Genomic DNA, 16,908 nt, shown 5'->3' with positions numbered 1-16,908 from the left:
CCATATCGCCCAGGCCTAGCGGGTTGGTCGCCGGTTCGATCCCGGCTCCTCCTCCTCCTCCTAGCTGAGTGTGGAGGTGTTCCTGAGCGAGACGCCCTCACCCTGACTGCTCCCTGACCCGCTGGCTGACTCTTCCGTCGGTGTGTGTGAATGTGTGCATTAACCGTTGTAACCGTACATCAGACAAAAATGAGTGCAGTTGTAGGGACTCAAGTGTGTTGGAGAATTGGGAATGGAACCAATCTCGACGCCACACTGCTCTGCCCCTCTGGAACCCGAGAGGGGCGGAGAGGAGAAAGACCTGTTCAGGTATTTGAAGTATTCAGTGTTGCTTTTTTTTTTTTGTTCCTGTTGTTGTTGTTGTTGTTGTAGTCGTAGCTTCGGCAACGCCTCGCTGGCCCACCACCTGGACGTGATGAGGGAGCTGGTGACACGCGACCGGAACCACCCCTCCGTGGTCATGTGGTCCGTGGCCAACGAGCCCGCGTCCGAGATGCCCCCCGCTGGGTCCTACTTTGAGTGAGTTCCCCCCCCCCCCCCCCCCAAGGACAACCCCGGGTTTTTGGAGAAAGAGTGGGTTAGAAGAGTAGATGTGTGTGTGTGTGTGTGTGTGTGTGTGTTGTGTGTGTGTGTGTGTGTGTGTGTGTGTGTGTGTGTTGTGTGTGTGTGTGTGTGTGTGTGTGTGTGTGTGTGTGTGTCGGAGGGAGCCTCTCCCTTCTCGCTGCTCACGCTGTGGAATGCGGTCGGTCGGTCAAACCGTTTGGGCAGGCTGTTGGGTCGGACTCCCCGACAGACCGGTATCAGATTTATAACCGATGATTTATTTATAACTGATGTGGGTAACTAGTTTGTTTTAACGCGCCTGGTTACTGCGGGTTAATGAGGGCTTTAGCTCGTATACTTAACGAGCTTTAGCCCTTCTGTCCGTTACATGATGTCATCCCTACTCACGTGTTCAGCCTTTCTGATGATTCTGTAGTAGGTAGGTACATACAGTAGATGTGTATGTGATTCCTAACACAGATAAATAAACAATAATAAAGATGGTACAGATCATTATTTACGTTACTGCGTTGGATATGAATAAGGTTTAATTATATATGATTATACATTTATGATCATATTTATTATAAAGAACAATAATAATCCTCACACATATCATTGTTTACGGTGCGTTAGCTATGAATAAGGTTTCATTATTCACTACTAAACCTTTATGGTTGGTGGACGGCGATCCAGCTGAACGTCTTCATCAATGAACGACGAGCCCCCCTTTGTCCCCCCCCCCAGGACCGTGATCAACTACACCAAGGCCCTGGACCCCACCCGACCCGTCACCTACGTCACCAACAGCAACTACGCCCGGGACCGAGGGGTGAGGTCTGGGGGTCTCCTCCTCACGTGCCCGTCCCGTCCCGCCGTCTGGGCATCTGTTTTAGATAGTTGAGGAGAAAGCCCTAGAAGCTCGTCGTGCGTTGCTTTCCCTCCGCCCTGCTCTGGCAGACCGACCTCTCTCCTCTCTCTCTGTCCAACAGATGAAGCTCTTTTAAACGCGCCTTTAGCGTTCTTTTATAAACAAGGTATTTTGATGCTTTTTTTTTTTGTGCACTCTGGCACCGAATGTCATACCGTTATTTAGAGTACACGTCTTAATCCGTCTACCTGAAAAACGGTTTCATTATGCATTGTGATGTTAAATATGTACGCAGTTAATGATTTGTAGTATTAGTATTGAGCAGAAGCACAATACTAACAACTGCTGTCATTAAACATTTATATTGACATGCAACCGTCGCAGACTAGAGGAAAACAACGTCAAATGAATCAAGTTCAAACACACACACGCCACTTACTTTTCAAACGCATCATATGCACGGCGGTCATGCATTGACAAGTCCCGTAACTCTCTCGTTCTCTCTTGTCTCACGCAAATGTTTAAACGCTCATGCTTAAATCATGACCCCCGATCATGCTTAAATGCATGATCGGATTGACAGATGAACACACCCGGGCCTGTTGCTTATTCATATTCCTTACATCCGCGGCTATTCCTCAAGCGTTCCCGTCATTAGCGGTGAACGTGGGTGGAGGCCTGTTGACGCAGGTGAGCCAGGCCGTCTCCCGCTCTTAATCGATGGGAAAAAAACCAGCAGCTGAGCACTAAACCCACGGACCCTGACTGGGAATTGACACCGCAGGCGAGAGAGAGAGAGACGTGAGCCTAACGTTAGGCGTATCAATTCACACCGCCGCCGTTTATTTCGCTGTATTTTCAAGATTCATCAGATAATAACAGGTCCTACACGTCATAACCGAGACGCTTCAGAAACGCTTGAAGCGTAGGGGCGCCCCGGTGGCGCACTGGGCTAAAGCGAGCGTACCATATTGGGCACAGTCCTGAACGCAGCGACCCAGGATTGAATCCGGCCTGTGGTCATTTACTGCATGTCCTCCCCCTCTGTCTTCCACACCTTCCTCTCTATCGCTCTCTATAATAAAGCTGACAAAATGCAAAAAAAAAAAATCTTAAAAAAAAGAAAAAAAGAAGTGAAGCATAAAGTTATAAGCTTTGGTCGGGCCGTGAGGCGGGGCGTAGAACGCTGCCGCTGTGAATCAGTGCACTGGTGTGAATGGATTCTATCTCTGGCTGAAGTCAGACGTCTGACGGCCAACTAAAAAAAACGCGTCTACAACGGCTCTGGTGTGAATCGGCCTTGAGAATCCGTTGGGACCACCCTCGGTGACGCACGGTGTCTCGTCCAATCGGAGCCCTGGTGACACGAGGTCCCGGGTCCCTGTCTCTGCAGGCTCGCTTTGTGGACGTGATCTGCGTCAACAGCTACATGTCCTGGTACCACGACCCGGGCGCCCTGGACGTCATCCCCCTGCAGCTCAACACGCAGTTCGAGGAGTGGTACGGGAAGTACGGGAAGCCCATCATCCAGAGTGAATACGGCGCCGACGTGGTCGCGGGCCTCCACAGTGTGAGGTTTAACACACTCACTCACTCACTCACTCACACTCCTCACACACTCACACTACTCACTCACTCACTCACTCACTCACTCACTCACACTCCTTACACACTCACTCACACTCCACACTCCTCACTCACTCACTCACTCACACACACACTCCTCACTCACTCACTCACTCACTCACTCACTCACTCTCCACTCACACTCCTCACTCCCTCACTCTCACTCCACACTCCTCTCTCCCTCACTCTCCTCACACACTCACACTCCTCACTCCCTCACTCACTCACTCACTCTCACACACACTCCTCACACACTCACAGTCCTCACTCTCACACACTCTCCTCACTCACTCACTCCGTCTTGTTGCTGTACAGCGATTTGCATATTTTTTAATTCAGTAAATGCGTTTTTTGTTGACTAATGCTTTCAGCTGCCGAAGGTCCACAGGTCTGTGCAGATGGCTGACTCATCGCTACGCGTAACTAAGTGTCTGGCGTGTGTTCAGTCAAAACCTAAAAAGGCATACATCTAAATATGTTAGCGACGTGTTCACAGCGGTAGACTGTACTGTAGTGCAGGTTTTTCACGTTTGGTGTAAAAAACAATGTAAACAGAGAGCAGGTGTATCCGTGGTAACCCGTCGGCATCGAACAGGGATCTGTCTCACCCCCTCCCTGCCTGCCTCTCAATAGACCTGCATCTGAATGGTTTCTGGGAGTGTCTTTTTAAAAGGTGACGTATCACACCACCAGGTGTGCGTGTGATTAGCCGTTTACAAGCCGTTTGGAAAATCGGCCTCTTCTGACATCACGAGTGGGACAGGTGTCCAACCTTAGACGTGGTGCGCTGGGTGATAGATCAGTCCACCAGCCCTACCCCCAGTGGACCGTAGCAAACGTTCAGCTCATCTAATCCGTCACACGTCTAGGGTGGACGCGCCCGCTTGTGATGTCACTAGAAGCAGCTTTTTCCAAAACGGCTTGTAACGGCTAACCACACACATGTCCCCCTTTTTAACAAAGTAAAAGCGCTCACTGAGGGACTGGCCCTGGTGGTTCTCTCGTCTCCGTGCAGGACCCCCCCGTGATGTTCAGTGAGGAGTACCAGGTGGCGGTGCTGAAGAGCTACCACAAGGTCTTCGACCAGAAGCGCCGGCAGTACGTCGTCGGGGAGCTCATCTGGAACTTTGCAGACTTCATGACGGCACAAGGTGGGCTACTGAGAGGGTTGGGTCAGGGCTACTGGTCTAGGGCTACTGGTCTTGGGTTAGGGCTACTGGTCTTGGGCCACTGAGAGGGTTGGGTTAGGGCTACTGGTCTTGGGCTACTGGTCTTGGGCCACTGAGAGGGTTGGGTTAGGGCTACTGGTCTTGGGCCACTGAGAGGGTAGGGTTACTGGTCTTGGGCCACTGAGAGGGTAGGGCTACTGGTCTTGGGCCACTGAGAGGTTAGGGTTAGGGCTACTGGTCTTGGGCCACTGAGAGGGTTGGGTTAGGGCTACTGGTCTTGGGCTACTGGTCTTGGGCCAGTCCGAGATGGCAGAGGCCTGTGGGTTGGGCCACGAATTGCCCTCCATCGCCGGTTGTGTTTTTAAAGTTATTTTTTGTTATTTTTTATTATAACAAAAGTTAGTTATTTTAGCAGAGAGAGAGAGAGAGAGAGAGAGAGAGAGAGAGAGAGAGAGAGAGAGAGAGAGAGAGAGAGAGAGAGAGAGAGAGAGAGAGAGAGAGAGAGAGAGAGAGAGAGAGAGAGAGAGAGAGAGAGAGAGAGAGAGAGAGAGAGAGAGAGAGAGAGAGAGAGAGAGAGAGAGAGAGAGAGAGAGAGAGATCGATCAAACCCGGGTCTCTGCGGTCAGCAGAGCCCTGGTGGTGCGACCCCGGCCGCTCGTGGTTCTGTTTTTGAAGAACTGAATGCCGAGAACTCGGATCTGTTTGTTCAGTTTCTTCCGACCGTGACTTTCACGAGGAGGAAGTCAATCTCGATCCCCGGCTCCTCCTCCTCCTAGCGGAGTGTCGTCGTGGTGACCCCTGAGCGAGACGCCCTCACCCTGACTGCTCCCTGACCCGCTGGCTGGCTGTCGCCCTGCGTGGTCGACTCCGCCACCGTCGTCTGTGTGTGAATGTGTGCGTGAATGAACGGGTGAATGTCAGTCAACACTGTGAAGCGCTTTGGGTGGTCTCTGGTTACAAAAAAGAGCTATATATCTATCTAATGAATATTATCTATATATATTATACTATCTATGAATGAACGGGTGAATGTCAGTCAACGCTGTGGATAAAAGCGCTTTATATAAACGAGGACCGTTTACCGTTTATCTCTTAACGATGGGCCCTTCATAAACGCTGCCCTGTCCCCTCGCTGTATTAACGTTGCGGCCGTGGGGGGGGGCGTTCGTTTGGCTCCACAGGGGTGACCCGCGTGGTGGGCAACAAGAAGGGCATCTTCACCCGCCAGAGGCAGCCCAAAGCCGGGGCCTTCACCCTGAGGGAGAGGTACTGGAGGATAGCCAACGAGACGGGCCTGCTGCCCGCCTGGACCCGCTACCCCTGTTCGCAGCCGTAGTGCGCCCCCCCCCCCGGCTAAGGATGGATGGATTCCCGGGCTCCGCTGGACGGCGGATGGTGGCGGATGGCGGCGGCCGTATTGTTTCAGTTGAGGAGCCTTTTGGGGGAGAAAAAAAAACGTGACCTGACCTTTTTTTTAATAGTTCTGTGTCATTTCAATCAAGTGTGGAAACTGAGTGTTTGTGTTAAATCGAGACGTCTTAACATTTTCCGCGTTTTTATTTTTTTTGGGGGGGCTGGACAAATCGATGGTTGGTTTTTTAGGAACATTTTGTGTCTGATGAGTGTGGCTGTACATGATTGTATATGGCCACAATGTTGTGAACCCTACGCTTTAGTCAGTCACTTTTCCACACTAAAAATACCCAGCAGTGACTGACTGTAATTATATGAATAGCCAAAGGGACAGACGTAGGGTTACCCTTTTGAGAGACCTGTTTATTCAGGATTACGCTACACTAAGGTAGGAGTTTAATGAATAAAGAATGTACAATTTCTGTGTGGGTTTCATTCTTGTCATTGGTCAGGGTTGTTTATATAGCATTTCCAAAGATGTCTTTTTTTTTTTTTAATCATTCCATATTGCTGTATATTGTGTTGTTGGATTTATAACAAAAAGTGCCTTTTTTTTCCCAGCATTCCAATTTACTAAATCTAACTCGTCACTTTTGACCTTTGACCTCAGGTGAATCTGCTGCGCTATGTTCTGGTTGCTGGTTAACTTTTCAACCGACCCGATCATCAAGAGAATACAAGAGTTTGTTTCCACTTGAGTGTAGAACTGCCTCATTCCATCTCTCTTCCTTGACTCTGTTAATCCCTTTTATCGTCAGCGGACGTCACTAAGTGCTATCAATTAAGACTTTGTTAGAACCTGAACCTCTTGGTTTTTCAGGGATTCAGCAGGTTTCATATCTGAGTCAAAAGGCGCTCTACATTGTTGTGAGGATGTGTACAATAGATGCAGACTAATGTCTGGGACAAAGCATTTGTATTGTTTTTAATAAAATTGTGACTTAATTGATACATTTTTGTAATGTTTGAATTTCGTTTGTTCACGTTCTGCAATAATCCAAACTATACCAGTTACATTTAATCTACAAGATCTACACTTAAAAACCAAAACTTTAACCAATCGCCGTCATCAACTGCCAATTAACTAACATGTTTTGGTTAAAAATAACAGGTTGTTTTTAACCAATCTGCGTCATCAACTGCCAATTAACTAACATGTTTTGGTTAAAAATAACAGGTTGCTTTTAACCAATCGCCGTCATCAACTGCCAATTAACTAACATGTTTTGGTTAAAAATAACAACAGGTTGTTTTAGAGGGAATGTTTAATGGTAGATCGTTTCCACATGACATGACACAATTAAAAAGTTGACGCGACACCCACGTCAACTTCGTCTTTGACTGATTCCCTGTGAAGTAAATGGTTTCATCAGATTGTTTGTCCCCCCACACCCTCCTACCATTCTTGTAACACTTTTCCATGTAAGAAAATACAGCATTTTTAAAACATATTTGGCAAATACAGAAGCAAACCTAAACAATACGTTTTCCTCCAAAATAAATTTAATACAAATTGTATGCTGACTCGTCTCTTGCCCTCTGACCTCCTTCCTAGGTAACGGAAATCGCCAATAATGTTAACAGTCTATAAAGATAAAGGGAATGACCAATGGGAGACTAATATTACAATCGTGTCATTTCAACAGATAGTGTACTAGCTATTAAAACGCGTCCTGGCTAGAAATGTTAAACAAAAACAAAGCTGGACAAAATAGTGGAATTAAGTTATTAAAAAAAAAAAAAAAAAAAAAAAAAGGAGATTCAAAAGGTTCATGATTCATAAGCTTTGTCTGGGCGTCTGGTCGCTTTGGAGGGGTTATTGACGTTTTTACCGCTCGATTCTGGGAATTATTGATCAGATTACATTTTAAGCAAGGCATGGGATGTGTGCCCGTTGCAGTCGTCATTCTTATTTATACTTTTTTTTTTCACAAGGCTTTTGCTGTTGCTCTTCTTTGGCCCGGGCCCAGTATTCAAACAGAAGGCACTTCTGATGGCATTGGTTATGCAACGGACATGGCAGTTAATATACCTCAGGGCCTAAAAACTCAATACTTGGGAAATCCAATCCTACTGGGATTCACTAGGGAGGGGGGGGGGGGGTTGTGATTTGTACTTTTAGTTTTTTTTTGGCGTGAACCATGCTCCTCAAGACATCAATCTGATGTCTTGTCTAGCCAAGCAACATTCGGTACTCTTTATATTAGGCCACAATGTGTCAGATGAGTCATCACTGAAGTTGACACTACACCGAAATGATTCACCATCAGGGTGACAGGGACTTTTTTTTCCAAAACCTTTTGCCAAACCTCATAATGTAACATTTTGAACATTTGACCCACTTCTATGAACCTCAGGGTTGACTTGCCTTGGATGTGTGAACGAACTGGCTTTTCACAGATGTGGGGAAAATGCGTGTGTGTGTGTGTGTGTTTTAACAGGATCTCATGGGAGGAATCAGCCAGCCACACACACACACACACACACACACACACACACACACACACACACACACACACACACACACACACACACACACACACACACACACACACACACACACACACACACACACACACGGCCTTTCCGTCACCTTGTTCAGAACAGATCACCTTGTGGGCCCACATTCCAACACAGGTTGCCCACAGAGTACCCCCCGCACGGCTCAAAGCACAAATCCAGAATAAAGAATCAGTTGAGTACGGCGAGCATGTACCATCTCTTAAATCAGTCACAGAAAGAAAAATAAAAAAAAAAGAGAAATGCATTTTATGACATACACATTTTAACGGACTGAGAGTTCTCCGCAGGTTTGTAACCTGAAACCCACAAACTCCCAGACAATGTGGGGGCGTGTATGTCCTTCAACACACAGCAAACCACGGCCTTTGACCGACACAGTACCACAACGTAGGAAAACCAAAAACAAAAACAATGCGGTGCGGAGGCGTGGTGGTCCTATTGGCTCAATATTTTTTTGGAGGAAAATACTGCTATATAAGTGCTATAGCGGGACCAAAACCGCGCCGCTGTGCTCGCGACCGACCGTCCCCGTCCGCCCGTCCGTCCGTCCGTCCCCTCAGGGGGAAACGTTCGTTCGGGGAGTCGTCTGGGAGGACATGCTGTGAGAAGATCAGCGGAACGAGACAGAAAAAAATAAAAAAAATAAACTCGTCGGGCCGAGAGGAGGGGGCGATGGGGCGACGAGGGGGCGTTCAAACTCACACACTTTACCCCCAAATCCGACGCCACTGATTTCACACGAGGGCTCTGCTGTGATGTCATACCGTCTCTTCTTCTTCGTCGTCATCATCATCATCATCATCATCATGACGACGAATGCTAAAATATTAATTTTAACACGCGATTACAGAGAACCGTCGTCGTGGCGGTGAACAGTCCCGGTGTCATCAGGCCTCTAGCAGTGAACCCTTCGTCAGTGAACCCCTCCTTTCTTCACTAGTAGCCACTTTGGCCACTTTGACCCTTGAGCAAATAATGGCCTATAAACATCATCACCGCCTCACTGGAATAGCACCCATTTTGGGCGGTGGGGTGGGTGGGTGGGTGGGTGGGGGGGGGGGGCGGGGGGGGGGTAACAAATATCAATAAAGCCGCATTGTATTTTCCCAATGGATTCATTATAGCCCAGGACCTGTCAATCAATCAATGAGGAACAATGAAACAAGGTGTTACACGATAACAAACCTCCATTCCAAAAAAAAAAAAACACAACAAGAAAAACAAAAAAACAAAACAAACAACAACAACTGGTCTTTCACCCCCTCTCCGCTCCTTTAGGCACATAAGTCTTTGTGGATGCCACGTGTGTGTCGTGGTCAGGAATGCTTTCAACACGAGAACAAAAAAAAAAAAACCACGAGAAATAAATAGAAACAAGCGATGACGCGGGCGATGACGCGGTCGTGGGACCTATAGTGTTTCAAACACGCCTCCTCGCGCCGATGGCTTCTGAGAGCAGATGAGACAGTGACCACTTTGGGACAACGAGTAAATCCACACACACACACACACACACACACCGACTCTCTCGCTCTCTCACACACACACACACACACACACACACACACTTCTAAATACCATGCCTGGCCTGGACTGCAGGAGAAGAGACGTTCCACAGAAACACCAAAGCGTGTCTACAGACCCCAACGACGAAACCCAACCAGCGAGACCTCCTCCTCCTTGATCACGTTCATGTTGTCTTCATTCAAAAAATAAAAATAAAAATAAAGAAACCGGCTAGGTCGACACTAAACCACAATCTAGCTCGAAGTATTGCTCAGCAGCTATATATACACACAGTTGCATTAAAAAACGGAGAAAAAAACAAACAAACAAACAAACAAAGAAATGAAAACAACGCCGTGGCCCTACAGCTCCTCCCTCTCTCCCCCACCGCCTGGTTACAGCGGCCCTCCCCAAACAGAACGCGCCTTTAAGTGTAAACATGGGAGGAGGTAGCGGGGGGGGGGGGGGGGAGGGAGGGGGGGGGAGGGGGGAGGGGAGGGAGGGAGGGAGGGGAAACAAAAAAAAAAGATGGTGAATGTTGTTCAACGCTCTCCCTCCGGTCCGCCACGCCCCCCAACCTGGTTCCCCCGCCTCCCACTGGTGCTTCTACTGGTGATGACGGAGAGCGGGGGGGTGGTCTCTATCTCCCCCGTCTCCCCCCCACCCCCCCGTCTCTCCCCCCTCTCCCCCCTCACACCGGGGGAGCTCGGCTCGTCCAGAAGATCCACCGGTACAGTGTTAGGACCTTCCGACCTCCGTCCGGTTTCAAGTAAGCAGCCCCGCCCCCCCCCCGCCCCGCCTTGCTCCTCCCGTCCCGTCTTCCGTGTTTTGATCCTCTGCGGTCGGTCGGTCGGTCGGTGTGTTGTTCAGGAGAGAGCGGATCCTGCGCGTCGGGTGGCCGCCAGTGTTGGAAGCAGCTTGTTCGAAGTGGACGCCACGTCGTCACAGAACCACGCGACCGCCGGGCCCCGTGACCTTTTTTTTTTTTTTTTTACAGTGAGTGTAGAATGATCGACAAAAACAAAACAAAACAAAAATAAAAAATTAACCCCGAAAAAAAAAACTAAAAGTCCAGGAAAAATATTTCACCGATAGATCCTTCCGTGTTCTGTGATCAACATCGTCGGGCCAAACTGTAATTCTTTTTTTTTTTTTTTTTTTTAAGTGAATTTTTCGTTTTCTCTTTTTTTTTTTTCTGTTAATGGAACACACAGCAGAATAAACATCGTTTTGGAAGCAAGGTCTCCTGGTGACAAGTCAAATGTTCAGAGGTCACATGACTTTTTGTAACTTTTTTTTCTCTCTCTCTCTCTCTTTCTCTCTCTCTCTCTTTCTCGCTCTCTCTCTTGTTCTCGTTCTCGCTCTCTTTCTCTTTCTCGCACACACGCACGCACGCATCCCGCGCGCCAAATCCTTAGTCCTGCTTGACCGGGAGCTGCTGTTTCCAGGCCTCGTTCAAGTACACCAGGCGCTTGTAGTTGAGGAGGAAGAGGATGAAGTTCAGCACGTACGTGGTCACGCAGATGACGCAAAAGTCCTCCAGGACAAAGTAGAGGATGTAGCCCAGGTACACCGAGCCCATGACCGACAGGATGGACGTCGTCATCAGGATGAGTGCCGCCATCGCGCTGACCGTCATTCCTGGAGCAAAACAAAAAACAAGAACAAAGTGAGGCTCCAGGAGTCCAGGGAGCGACCGGGGGACCGGGGGACCGGGGGGGGCGCAACTCCACACCAGGCCGTCTGTAGTAGTACCGCGCCCCCCCCCCCCGGGTACGTCTGCTTGCCCCCCTAAAGTCTAGATGGTTTGGCCGGTCCGTGGCCCTCGGTTCACTACAGAGAGAGTGTGTGTGTGCTCAGGCCACGGTACAGACGCTGATGAGCCGACACGCGCGCACACACACACACACACACGGATACGCAGCCTGTATGTACAAGAGGCCACCGTACTCAGGTCCCAGTTGAGATCGCCCTAGTGTGAGCACAGGCCAGTGGCACAGTGGGGGGGGGGGGATGGAGTACGGTACAGGGACACTCTGCCCAGTGTGAGTGCGCCCTGAGTGACCCCACTAGGGGACGCAAAGTCTGAGGTCAGGTCTATTATGGACTGTAGATAGATGGACTGGATTTTTTACACAGCCCTATTCAAACTCAGGTAGCTTTAAAGTGAGTGCCTCAAATTCAAATTCATATAGCCAATTAAAATTATTTGGTTATATGGTCGCTCTGGGTCACTAATGTCAAACAAATTGGATGACGGTGTCATTCATACAAAAGAGCAGCCGGGCAGCCAGGCTAGGGCGGGGTTAGGGTTAGGGTTAGGGTTAGGCGTCTTGCTCAGGGACACCTCGACACTCTGCTGGCTTCTCCTCGCTGACTACTGGTTGCTAGACGACCAGCTCAACTTGAGCTAGAGACACGCAAGTGGCTTTAGAAGTCACTTCTGAAGCCACAAGTGTCTTCAGAAGTGAGTTGTGAAGCCACTTGTCTGATGAGCTGGAGACGCCTGTCCTGTTTATAGCCCTCCACTTTAACCAGTACAGTGCTCCGTGTTTTGGAGATAACTTTAATGACGGAGCTTTTGGAGACCCGACGACAAACAACATGTCAATAACACACGCCGTTTGGAAATAAGGTCACGTCCGCTCAAAAATAAAAACAATCACTATATTGTTTCTAAGATAGTCCCGATGACCGTTGAGACTCTTCCACTCTTATCGACCTTTCGAGGTCAAAAGGATCCTCTCCCGAGCCCAGATATCATTCTCTGTCGACCGTGGGAACCACCGTCAGACCAGACCTGCGAACGTGACCTTCTGTATCCAAACAAAAAAAACTCACTTGGAAGTCTTCTGGACGAGTACGCTGGGGGCCGGCCCGGCAGATAGGCCTGTTCCAAATCAGACCCAAATACATCCCCCCCAAAATCCTAGGCTTGTAAAGTAAAACGATTTGGACTCTGCCGTTATCAAACAAACTTAACAACGGAATATACACTGTGTGTGTGTGTGTGTGTTATGGGCTATCTACTTGGAACCAATCCTGAAAGCTATTTTTCACTTGAAGGCCATCCTAACACATGGAGGACCAATCGACCAAAAGAGACACACTCTTTGTTCAGAGCGTCATGCTGTGCCCACCAGTTCAAACGGATAAGCAATACATCACAGATCGGGAATATAAAAACACAGAGACCTGTGGCTACTTATTAGTGGCTGTCCTCACCCCCCCCCCCTCTGACTCACCCGTTCCTCACCCAATAGCGAGGGGAAGGGCACTGCCATAAAATGTATTTGACTTTATAGTTTCCCCTTGTTGGCCGGAGTCATCAGCGGCATTAACTAGAGTGACTATATCTTATTATGCTAGTGGGGGGGTTAATGATTGACCCTGCAGTTGAAACGTGAGATTAAACGTTATTGCTGCGTGGGACGGGAGACGATGCAAATTCCTACATTTCAGATGCTAACGGCTAGCATCGGCCGTTTTACTGGGTTGCTATTGTGTGGGTCCAGTGAGGGCTACGCGCTACGCCGCTAAAAGAGCCTCTTGTTCAGAGCTAGCACCAGGTGGCTAGGCTGGCCCCCAGGCCCACAGTCAGCAGGCTGTCATATCAGGCCGCCGGCGTGACTGATTCAGCACAATCTCCAAGGAGTCGGGGAGGAACAATTGTTGGGTAAACAATATGAAATGACATCACAGGAAGCAGACACAATAAGGGGGCCAATATATCCTCTGATCGCATGACTGTACACAAATCACTTCCTCGACGTGCGGAGGGTCTTTTCCCAGAGTTTTTGTACTTTTTGTACCAGGAGACATCCGTCACACGATGAAACTTAAAAAAGGCTGAGCGTTAACGCAGTAACGTTATTTAACTACTTTACGTTACGCCATAAACAAATGTACGCCGGCCATTAACTAGTTTACGTTAGTCTTGACAAGTTTACAGTCAGTCGTGAACTAGTTTACCTCAGTCTTGAACTAGCTGACATTCGTCGTGTCAAGTTAACTGGTGTTCACTAGTTGTCAACAAGTCACTGGATACCGTAGGGAGCATCATAGGAATGCCTCGCCTTGTCCCAGCTCTGGGCTGTTATCAAGGTAAACAGAAGCTGTGTGCAGTGTTAAGAGAAAGGTCCTCCACTCACGCCCAGTAAACATACAGCCCCCCCCCCCCCCCGCCCCCCCCGTGCCTCATTTACTACATTATTTGCCGGAAAAAGTCCAAAATGTGAGGAAGTAACTACGACACCGACACGAGAATTGGGTGATGGTTGAAACACATGAAAGAGTTCCTTGTGATTGAGATTAGGTCATATGCAGCAGCGGTGGTGGTGGTGGTGGGTGGTGGTGGTGGGTGGTGGGTGGTGGGGGGTGGTGGTGGGGGGGGGGGGGGACGTCAGAGTGCTGAGTCAGCACTGCTATACTCGGGCTCCCTGACTGTAAGACGGACGTGTCCCCCCCCCCCCCTTAAGCCTCGACTTCCCCACCCGGCTGTGGAGTGTGCCTTACCGAGTAAGAGCTGGAAAGCGTAGAAGCAGATCCCGTAGACGCTGTTGGGCTGGTTCAGCGCGCTGTCGTTCCCGAAGATGGAGCCCAGGAGCCCGAAGCCTCGTCCCCATCTAGAGCGCGGAGAGGGGGGGGGGGGGGGGGGGGGACGGAAAACACACGGAACAACGCCGCACAAGTCTGTTATCACTTATCAGGGGGAACGTCGTACGGAGACCGACACTAGACAGGGGTTGGGTTAACCAACCAGTCACGCCCAGGCTTATTTGAAGCACGCATACCGCTGAGAGCATGTTTTAAACATGATGCGTTCTGTGTTTTTAAAAAACAGCCAAGTCTGAGGGTTTCCAGCGACTTAATTAAGTGGGAACCTTGTTTAATAAACCGCCTTAGCTGACAAATGTGATTCGTCAAGGTGTGTGCGAGAGGTGGTGGTGGTGAATGGCTGGTGCAGCTGCAGTGACCTTGCAGGCCAACACAACCCCTGCTCTGCTTGGTGGTATCAATACGTCAAATGGGTCAAATACAAATCAGACCCTGTGACCTATTTAGACAGAGGTTGTGAACATGACTGTCGTTCTGTTTTGCCTCTCCTGGCGTCGGTCTTTCTATAGTGGTGGATCTATAATAAATAAAAAAAACGGTCCCGACTTGCTGTAACTTGTAACCAAACATCATATTGGAGGCAACCAGAAACCTGTTTGTTGACTATGGATGATAAAATGACATCAGCTAAGTTTCTACGCCATTAGGATCATTGTGGTGAACTCAAGATAGGACCCAACCAAGACGTCTAGCACATGCAACAAATTAAAGAAGGAGCTCAGGAACAGACTGTAACAGACAGATGGAAAAGACAGTCAGGTGGTCAGGTGCCAGCAGCACATCTGGAATATACAGATTCCAGTCAAGCTAGAAGTGCCTGCATGACAGAAAGGAAGAATATGAATGCATTGTTGTGTTGGGAACGGGCGTGGGAAGACTTAGAATACCTTTAAAAAGCTGTCTGTGTCATAGTTTCCGTTTAGTAAAAACAATGAAGGCAATACAATAACATATGTTATCGCAGAGACGTCCTCTCATCTTCGCTTATTTGATGTTCAAGAGCTCCACTCCCACGAGAACCAATCCCGTCAAGTGTGTGAAAGACTTCGCACTTAACCCCTCGGAGTCAATCAATACAAGTTTCATAATCAACCCGTTCAACTTCCCTGTTGAGTTTAAACACTTCTTTAATTGGGACGTTTGCTCTGTCATCCTCATTTACACCGGCACGGATCCTCCAAGTATTGAATCACACGGGGATCCTCGCTTGTATAAGTCACCATTGCAATTTATATATATAATCTAAATCTATATCTATATATAAAAAAACTCGAGAGCTCATCGGTGAAAAGCCAACAAGCTCCGAGCATCCATTAATGCATTAGAAGTGAATAGCCGCCTGTGACTGTACCAACCAGCCCCATACTTCCACAGCACAGCAAACACCGCACTGTTACATCGGCAATAATGGAGACGCGGTGGCCGCGATGTTGGAGACGGGATCGGTCAAGCTTGTGCCGCCGACTTCAACATCTTTCCCAACGATGATGTTATCTCGCAGGGAACCCCGGGGCGCACACACCGTTGTCACCAGGAGATGCACTGCGCTGGGGGCTCTGTGAGTTAGCGCTAGTAGTACTGTTAGCTTGATCATGCTAGTAGTAGCTCCACCATGGGTAAATGAATCGCCGGCTAGATCGCGGTGCGTTAACGCACACCCTTTTTTCCTCCTCTCTCCACCGTTGTATTCCTCCCAACAGTTACAGTTACAGTGTCGGTATCAGGGGGTGGTGGGGGTACGGGCGGACGGACCCACTGGCTTCAGCCGCGATTGCGTTTTTGCACAACGGGTCTGACAGCCCTCCTCTCTTCTCCCCCCCACCACCCCCGAAGCGGCGGCAGCAAGCGGCGGGCAGCGGCGAGCGGGCGGCAGCGGGCAGCCTCCCAGTGAGCGCCACCACTCCGCGGACCCCGCCGCTCGGTGAATTCAAATTACCTTGAGGTGAACACTTTGGAACAGCTGATGGAAGTACTGACGTCGCACATCGCCCGGTAGCCCGCGTCCCGAGCCTTCTCCCGCTCCACGTGGAAGGCGTACAGGGACAGCGCGATGCCCAGGAGACACACGAGGAGCCGGGCTATTCTCTCCCAGCGAGGGGTGGACACTCTCAGGACGGGCGCCGCCATCATTCTCTCTGCTGGCCTAGATGGAGACACGCACACGAAGCTCTGTGTGGCGGTCGGGGCGTCGGAGTTTGCGACGTGGAGACGCGTCAGAACGCGCCACACCATCAGGGGCGTGTCGCTGTTTTTTTTTTTTTTTTTTTGTTTTAATATCCGCGCCTTATTTTAATAAATACAAATTATAAGTGATTCCGGGAACGTGCGGAATGCAGCTACGCCCCTAGAATTTTATTTTCATGTGCAGCCAGGATATGCAGATTCGCTGGCGATTGCTGTTTTTTCGCTTTTAGCCAAAGCACAACACAGCTTACTGTCAACTGCTGAAACAGCCCCTCTTATTATTCTTAAACCCACCGCTCCATTTCCCCCCGCACATCACCCAAGCAGTGAGAGTTATGAGGGCTATATTAATTTCATTAATAAAAACACCAACAAAAAAACTAAAACAATTGAGTTTTCCTTGATTGCGTTTCCAATACAGGGAGACGTTATGTTGCCATAACGCCCTATATGATG

General features: G+C 49.1%; 2 protein-coding genes across 2 annotated transcripts; one reads left to right on the top strand and one right to left on the bottom strand.

Annotated features, from left to right (window-relative positions):
• Positions 1-291: 291 nt before the first annotated feature.
• Positions 292-6,573, top strand: gusb (glucuronidase, beta). The gene is made up of 5 exons (XM_084474343.1): positions 292-519; positions 1,291-1,375; positions 2,808-2,984; positions 4,056-4,191; positions 5,391-6,573. Exons 1-5 carry the CDS (start codon positions 416-418, stop codon positions 5,543-5,545), a joined length of 657 nt encoding a protein of 218 aa, XP_084330469.1. The 5' UTR covers positions 292-415; the 3' UTR covers positions 5,546-6,573.
• A 4,436-nt stretch (positions 6,574-11,009) lies between these two features.
• On the bottom strand, positions 11,010-16,753 carry vkorc1l1 (vitamin K epoxide reductase complex, subunit 1L1). The gene is made up of 3 exons (XM_084474344.1): positions 16,205-16,753; positions 14,167-14,276; positions 11,010-11,292 (listed from the first exon to the last, which is right to left on the bottom strand). The coding sequence occupies exons 1-3, from the start codon at positions 16,498-16,500 to the stop codon at positions 11,066-11,068; spliced, it is 633 nt and encodes a 210-aa protein (XP_084330470.1). The 5' UTR covers positions 16,501-16,753; the 3' UTR covers positions 11,010-11,065.
• Positions 16,754-16,908: the final 155 nt, after the last annotated feature.

This window comes from Micromesistius poutassou, assembly GCF_964030765.1.
Source record: "Micromesistius poutassou genome assembly, chromosome: 10".
Lineage (NCBI taxonomy): Eukaryota > Metazoa > Chordata > Actinopteri > Gadiformes > Gadidae > Micromesistius > Micromesistius poutassou.
The sequence above is the reverse complement of the archived record's forward strand: the minus strand, read 5'-3'. Positions and strand labels throughout refer to the sequence as shown.

Excerpts from the sequence above, each read along its gene's own strand:
- gusb (XM_084474343.1), top strand. The coding sequence starts at position 416 with ATGAGGGAGCTGGTGACACGCGACCGGAACCACCCCTCCGTGGTCATG. Across the intron at positions 520-1,290 it reads CCCGCTGGGTCCTACTTTGA|GACCGTGATCAACTACACCA; the intron begins GTGAGTTCCCCC and ends CCCCCCCCCCAG. Across the intron at positions 4,192-5,390 it reads AGACTTCATGACGGCACAAG|GGGTGACCCGCGTGGTGGGC; the intron begins GTGGGCTACTGA and ends TTGGCTCCACAG.
- vkorc1l1 (XM_084474344.1), bottom strand. The coding sequence starts at position 16,500 with ATGGTGTGGCGCGTTCTGACGCGTCTCCACGTCGCAAACTCCGACGCC. Across the intron at positions 14,277-16,204 it reads TCCAAAGTGTTCACCTCAAG|ATGGGGACGAGGCTTCGGGC; the intron begins GTAATTTGAATT and ends TCCGCGCTCTAG. Across the intron at positions 11,293-14,166 it reads CGCTTTCCAGCTCTTACTCG|GAATGACGGTCAGCGCGATG; the intron begins GTAAGGCACACT and ends GTTTTGCTCCAG.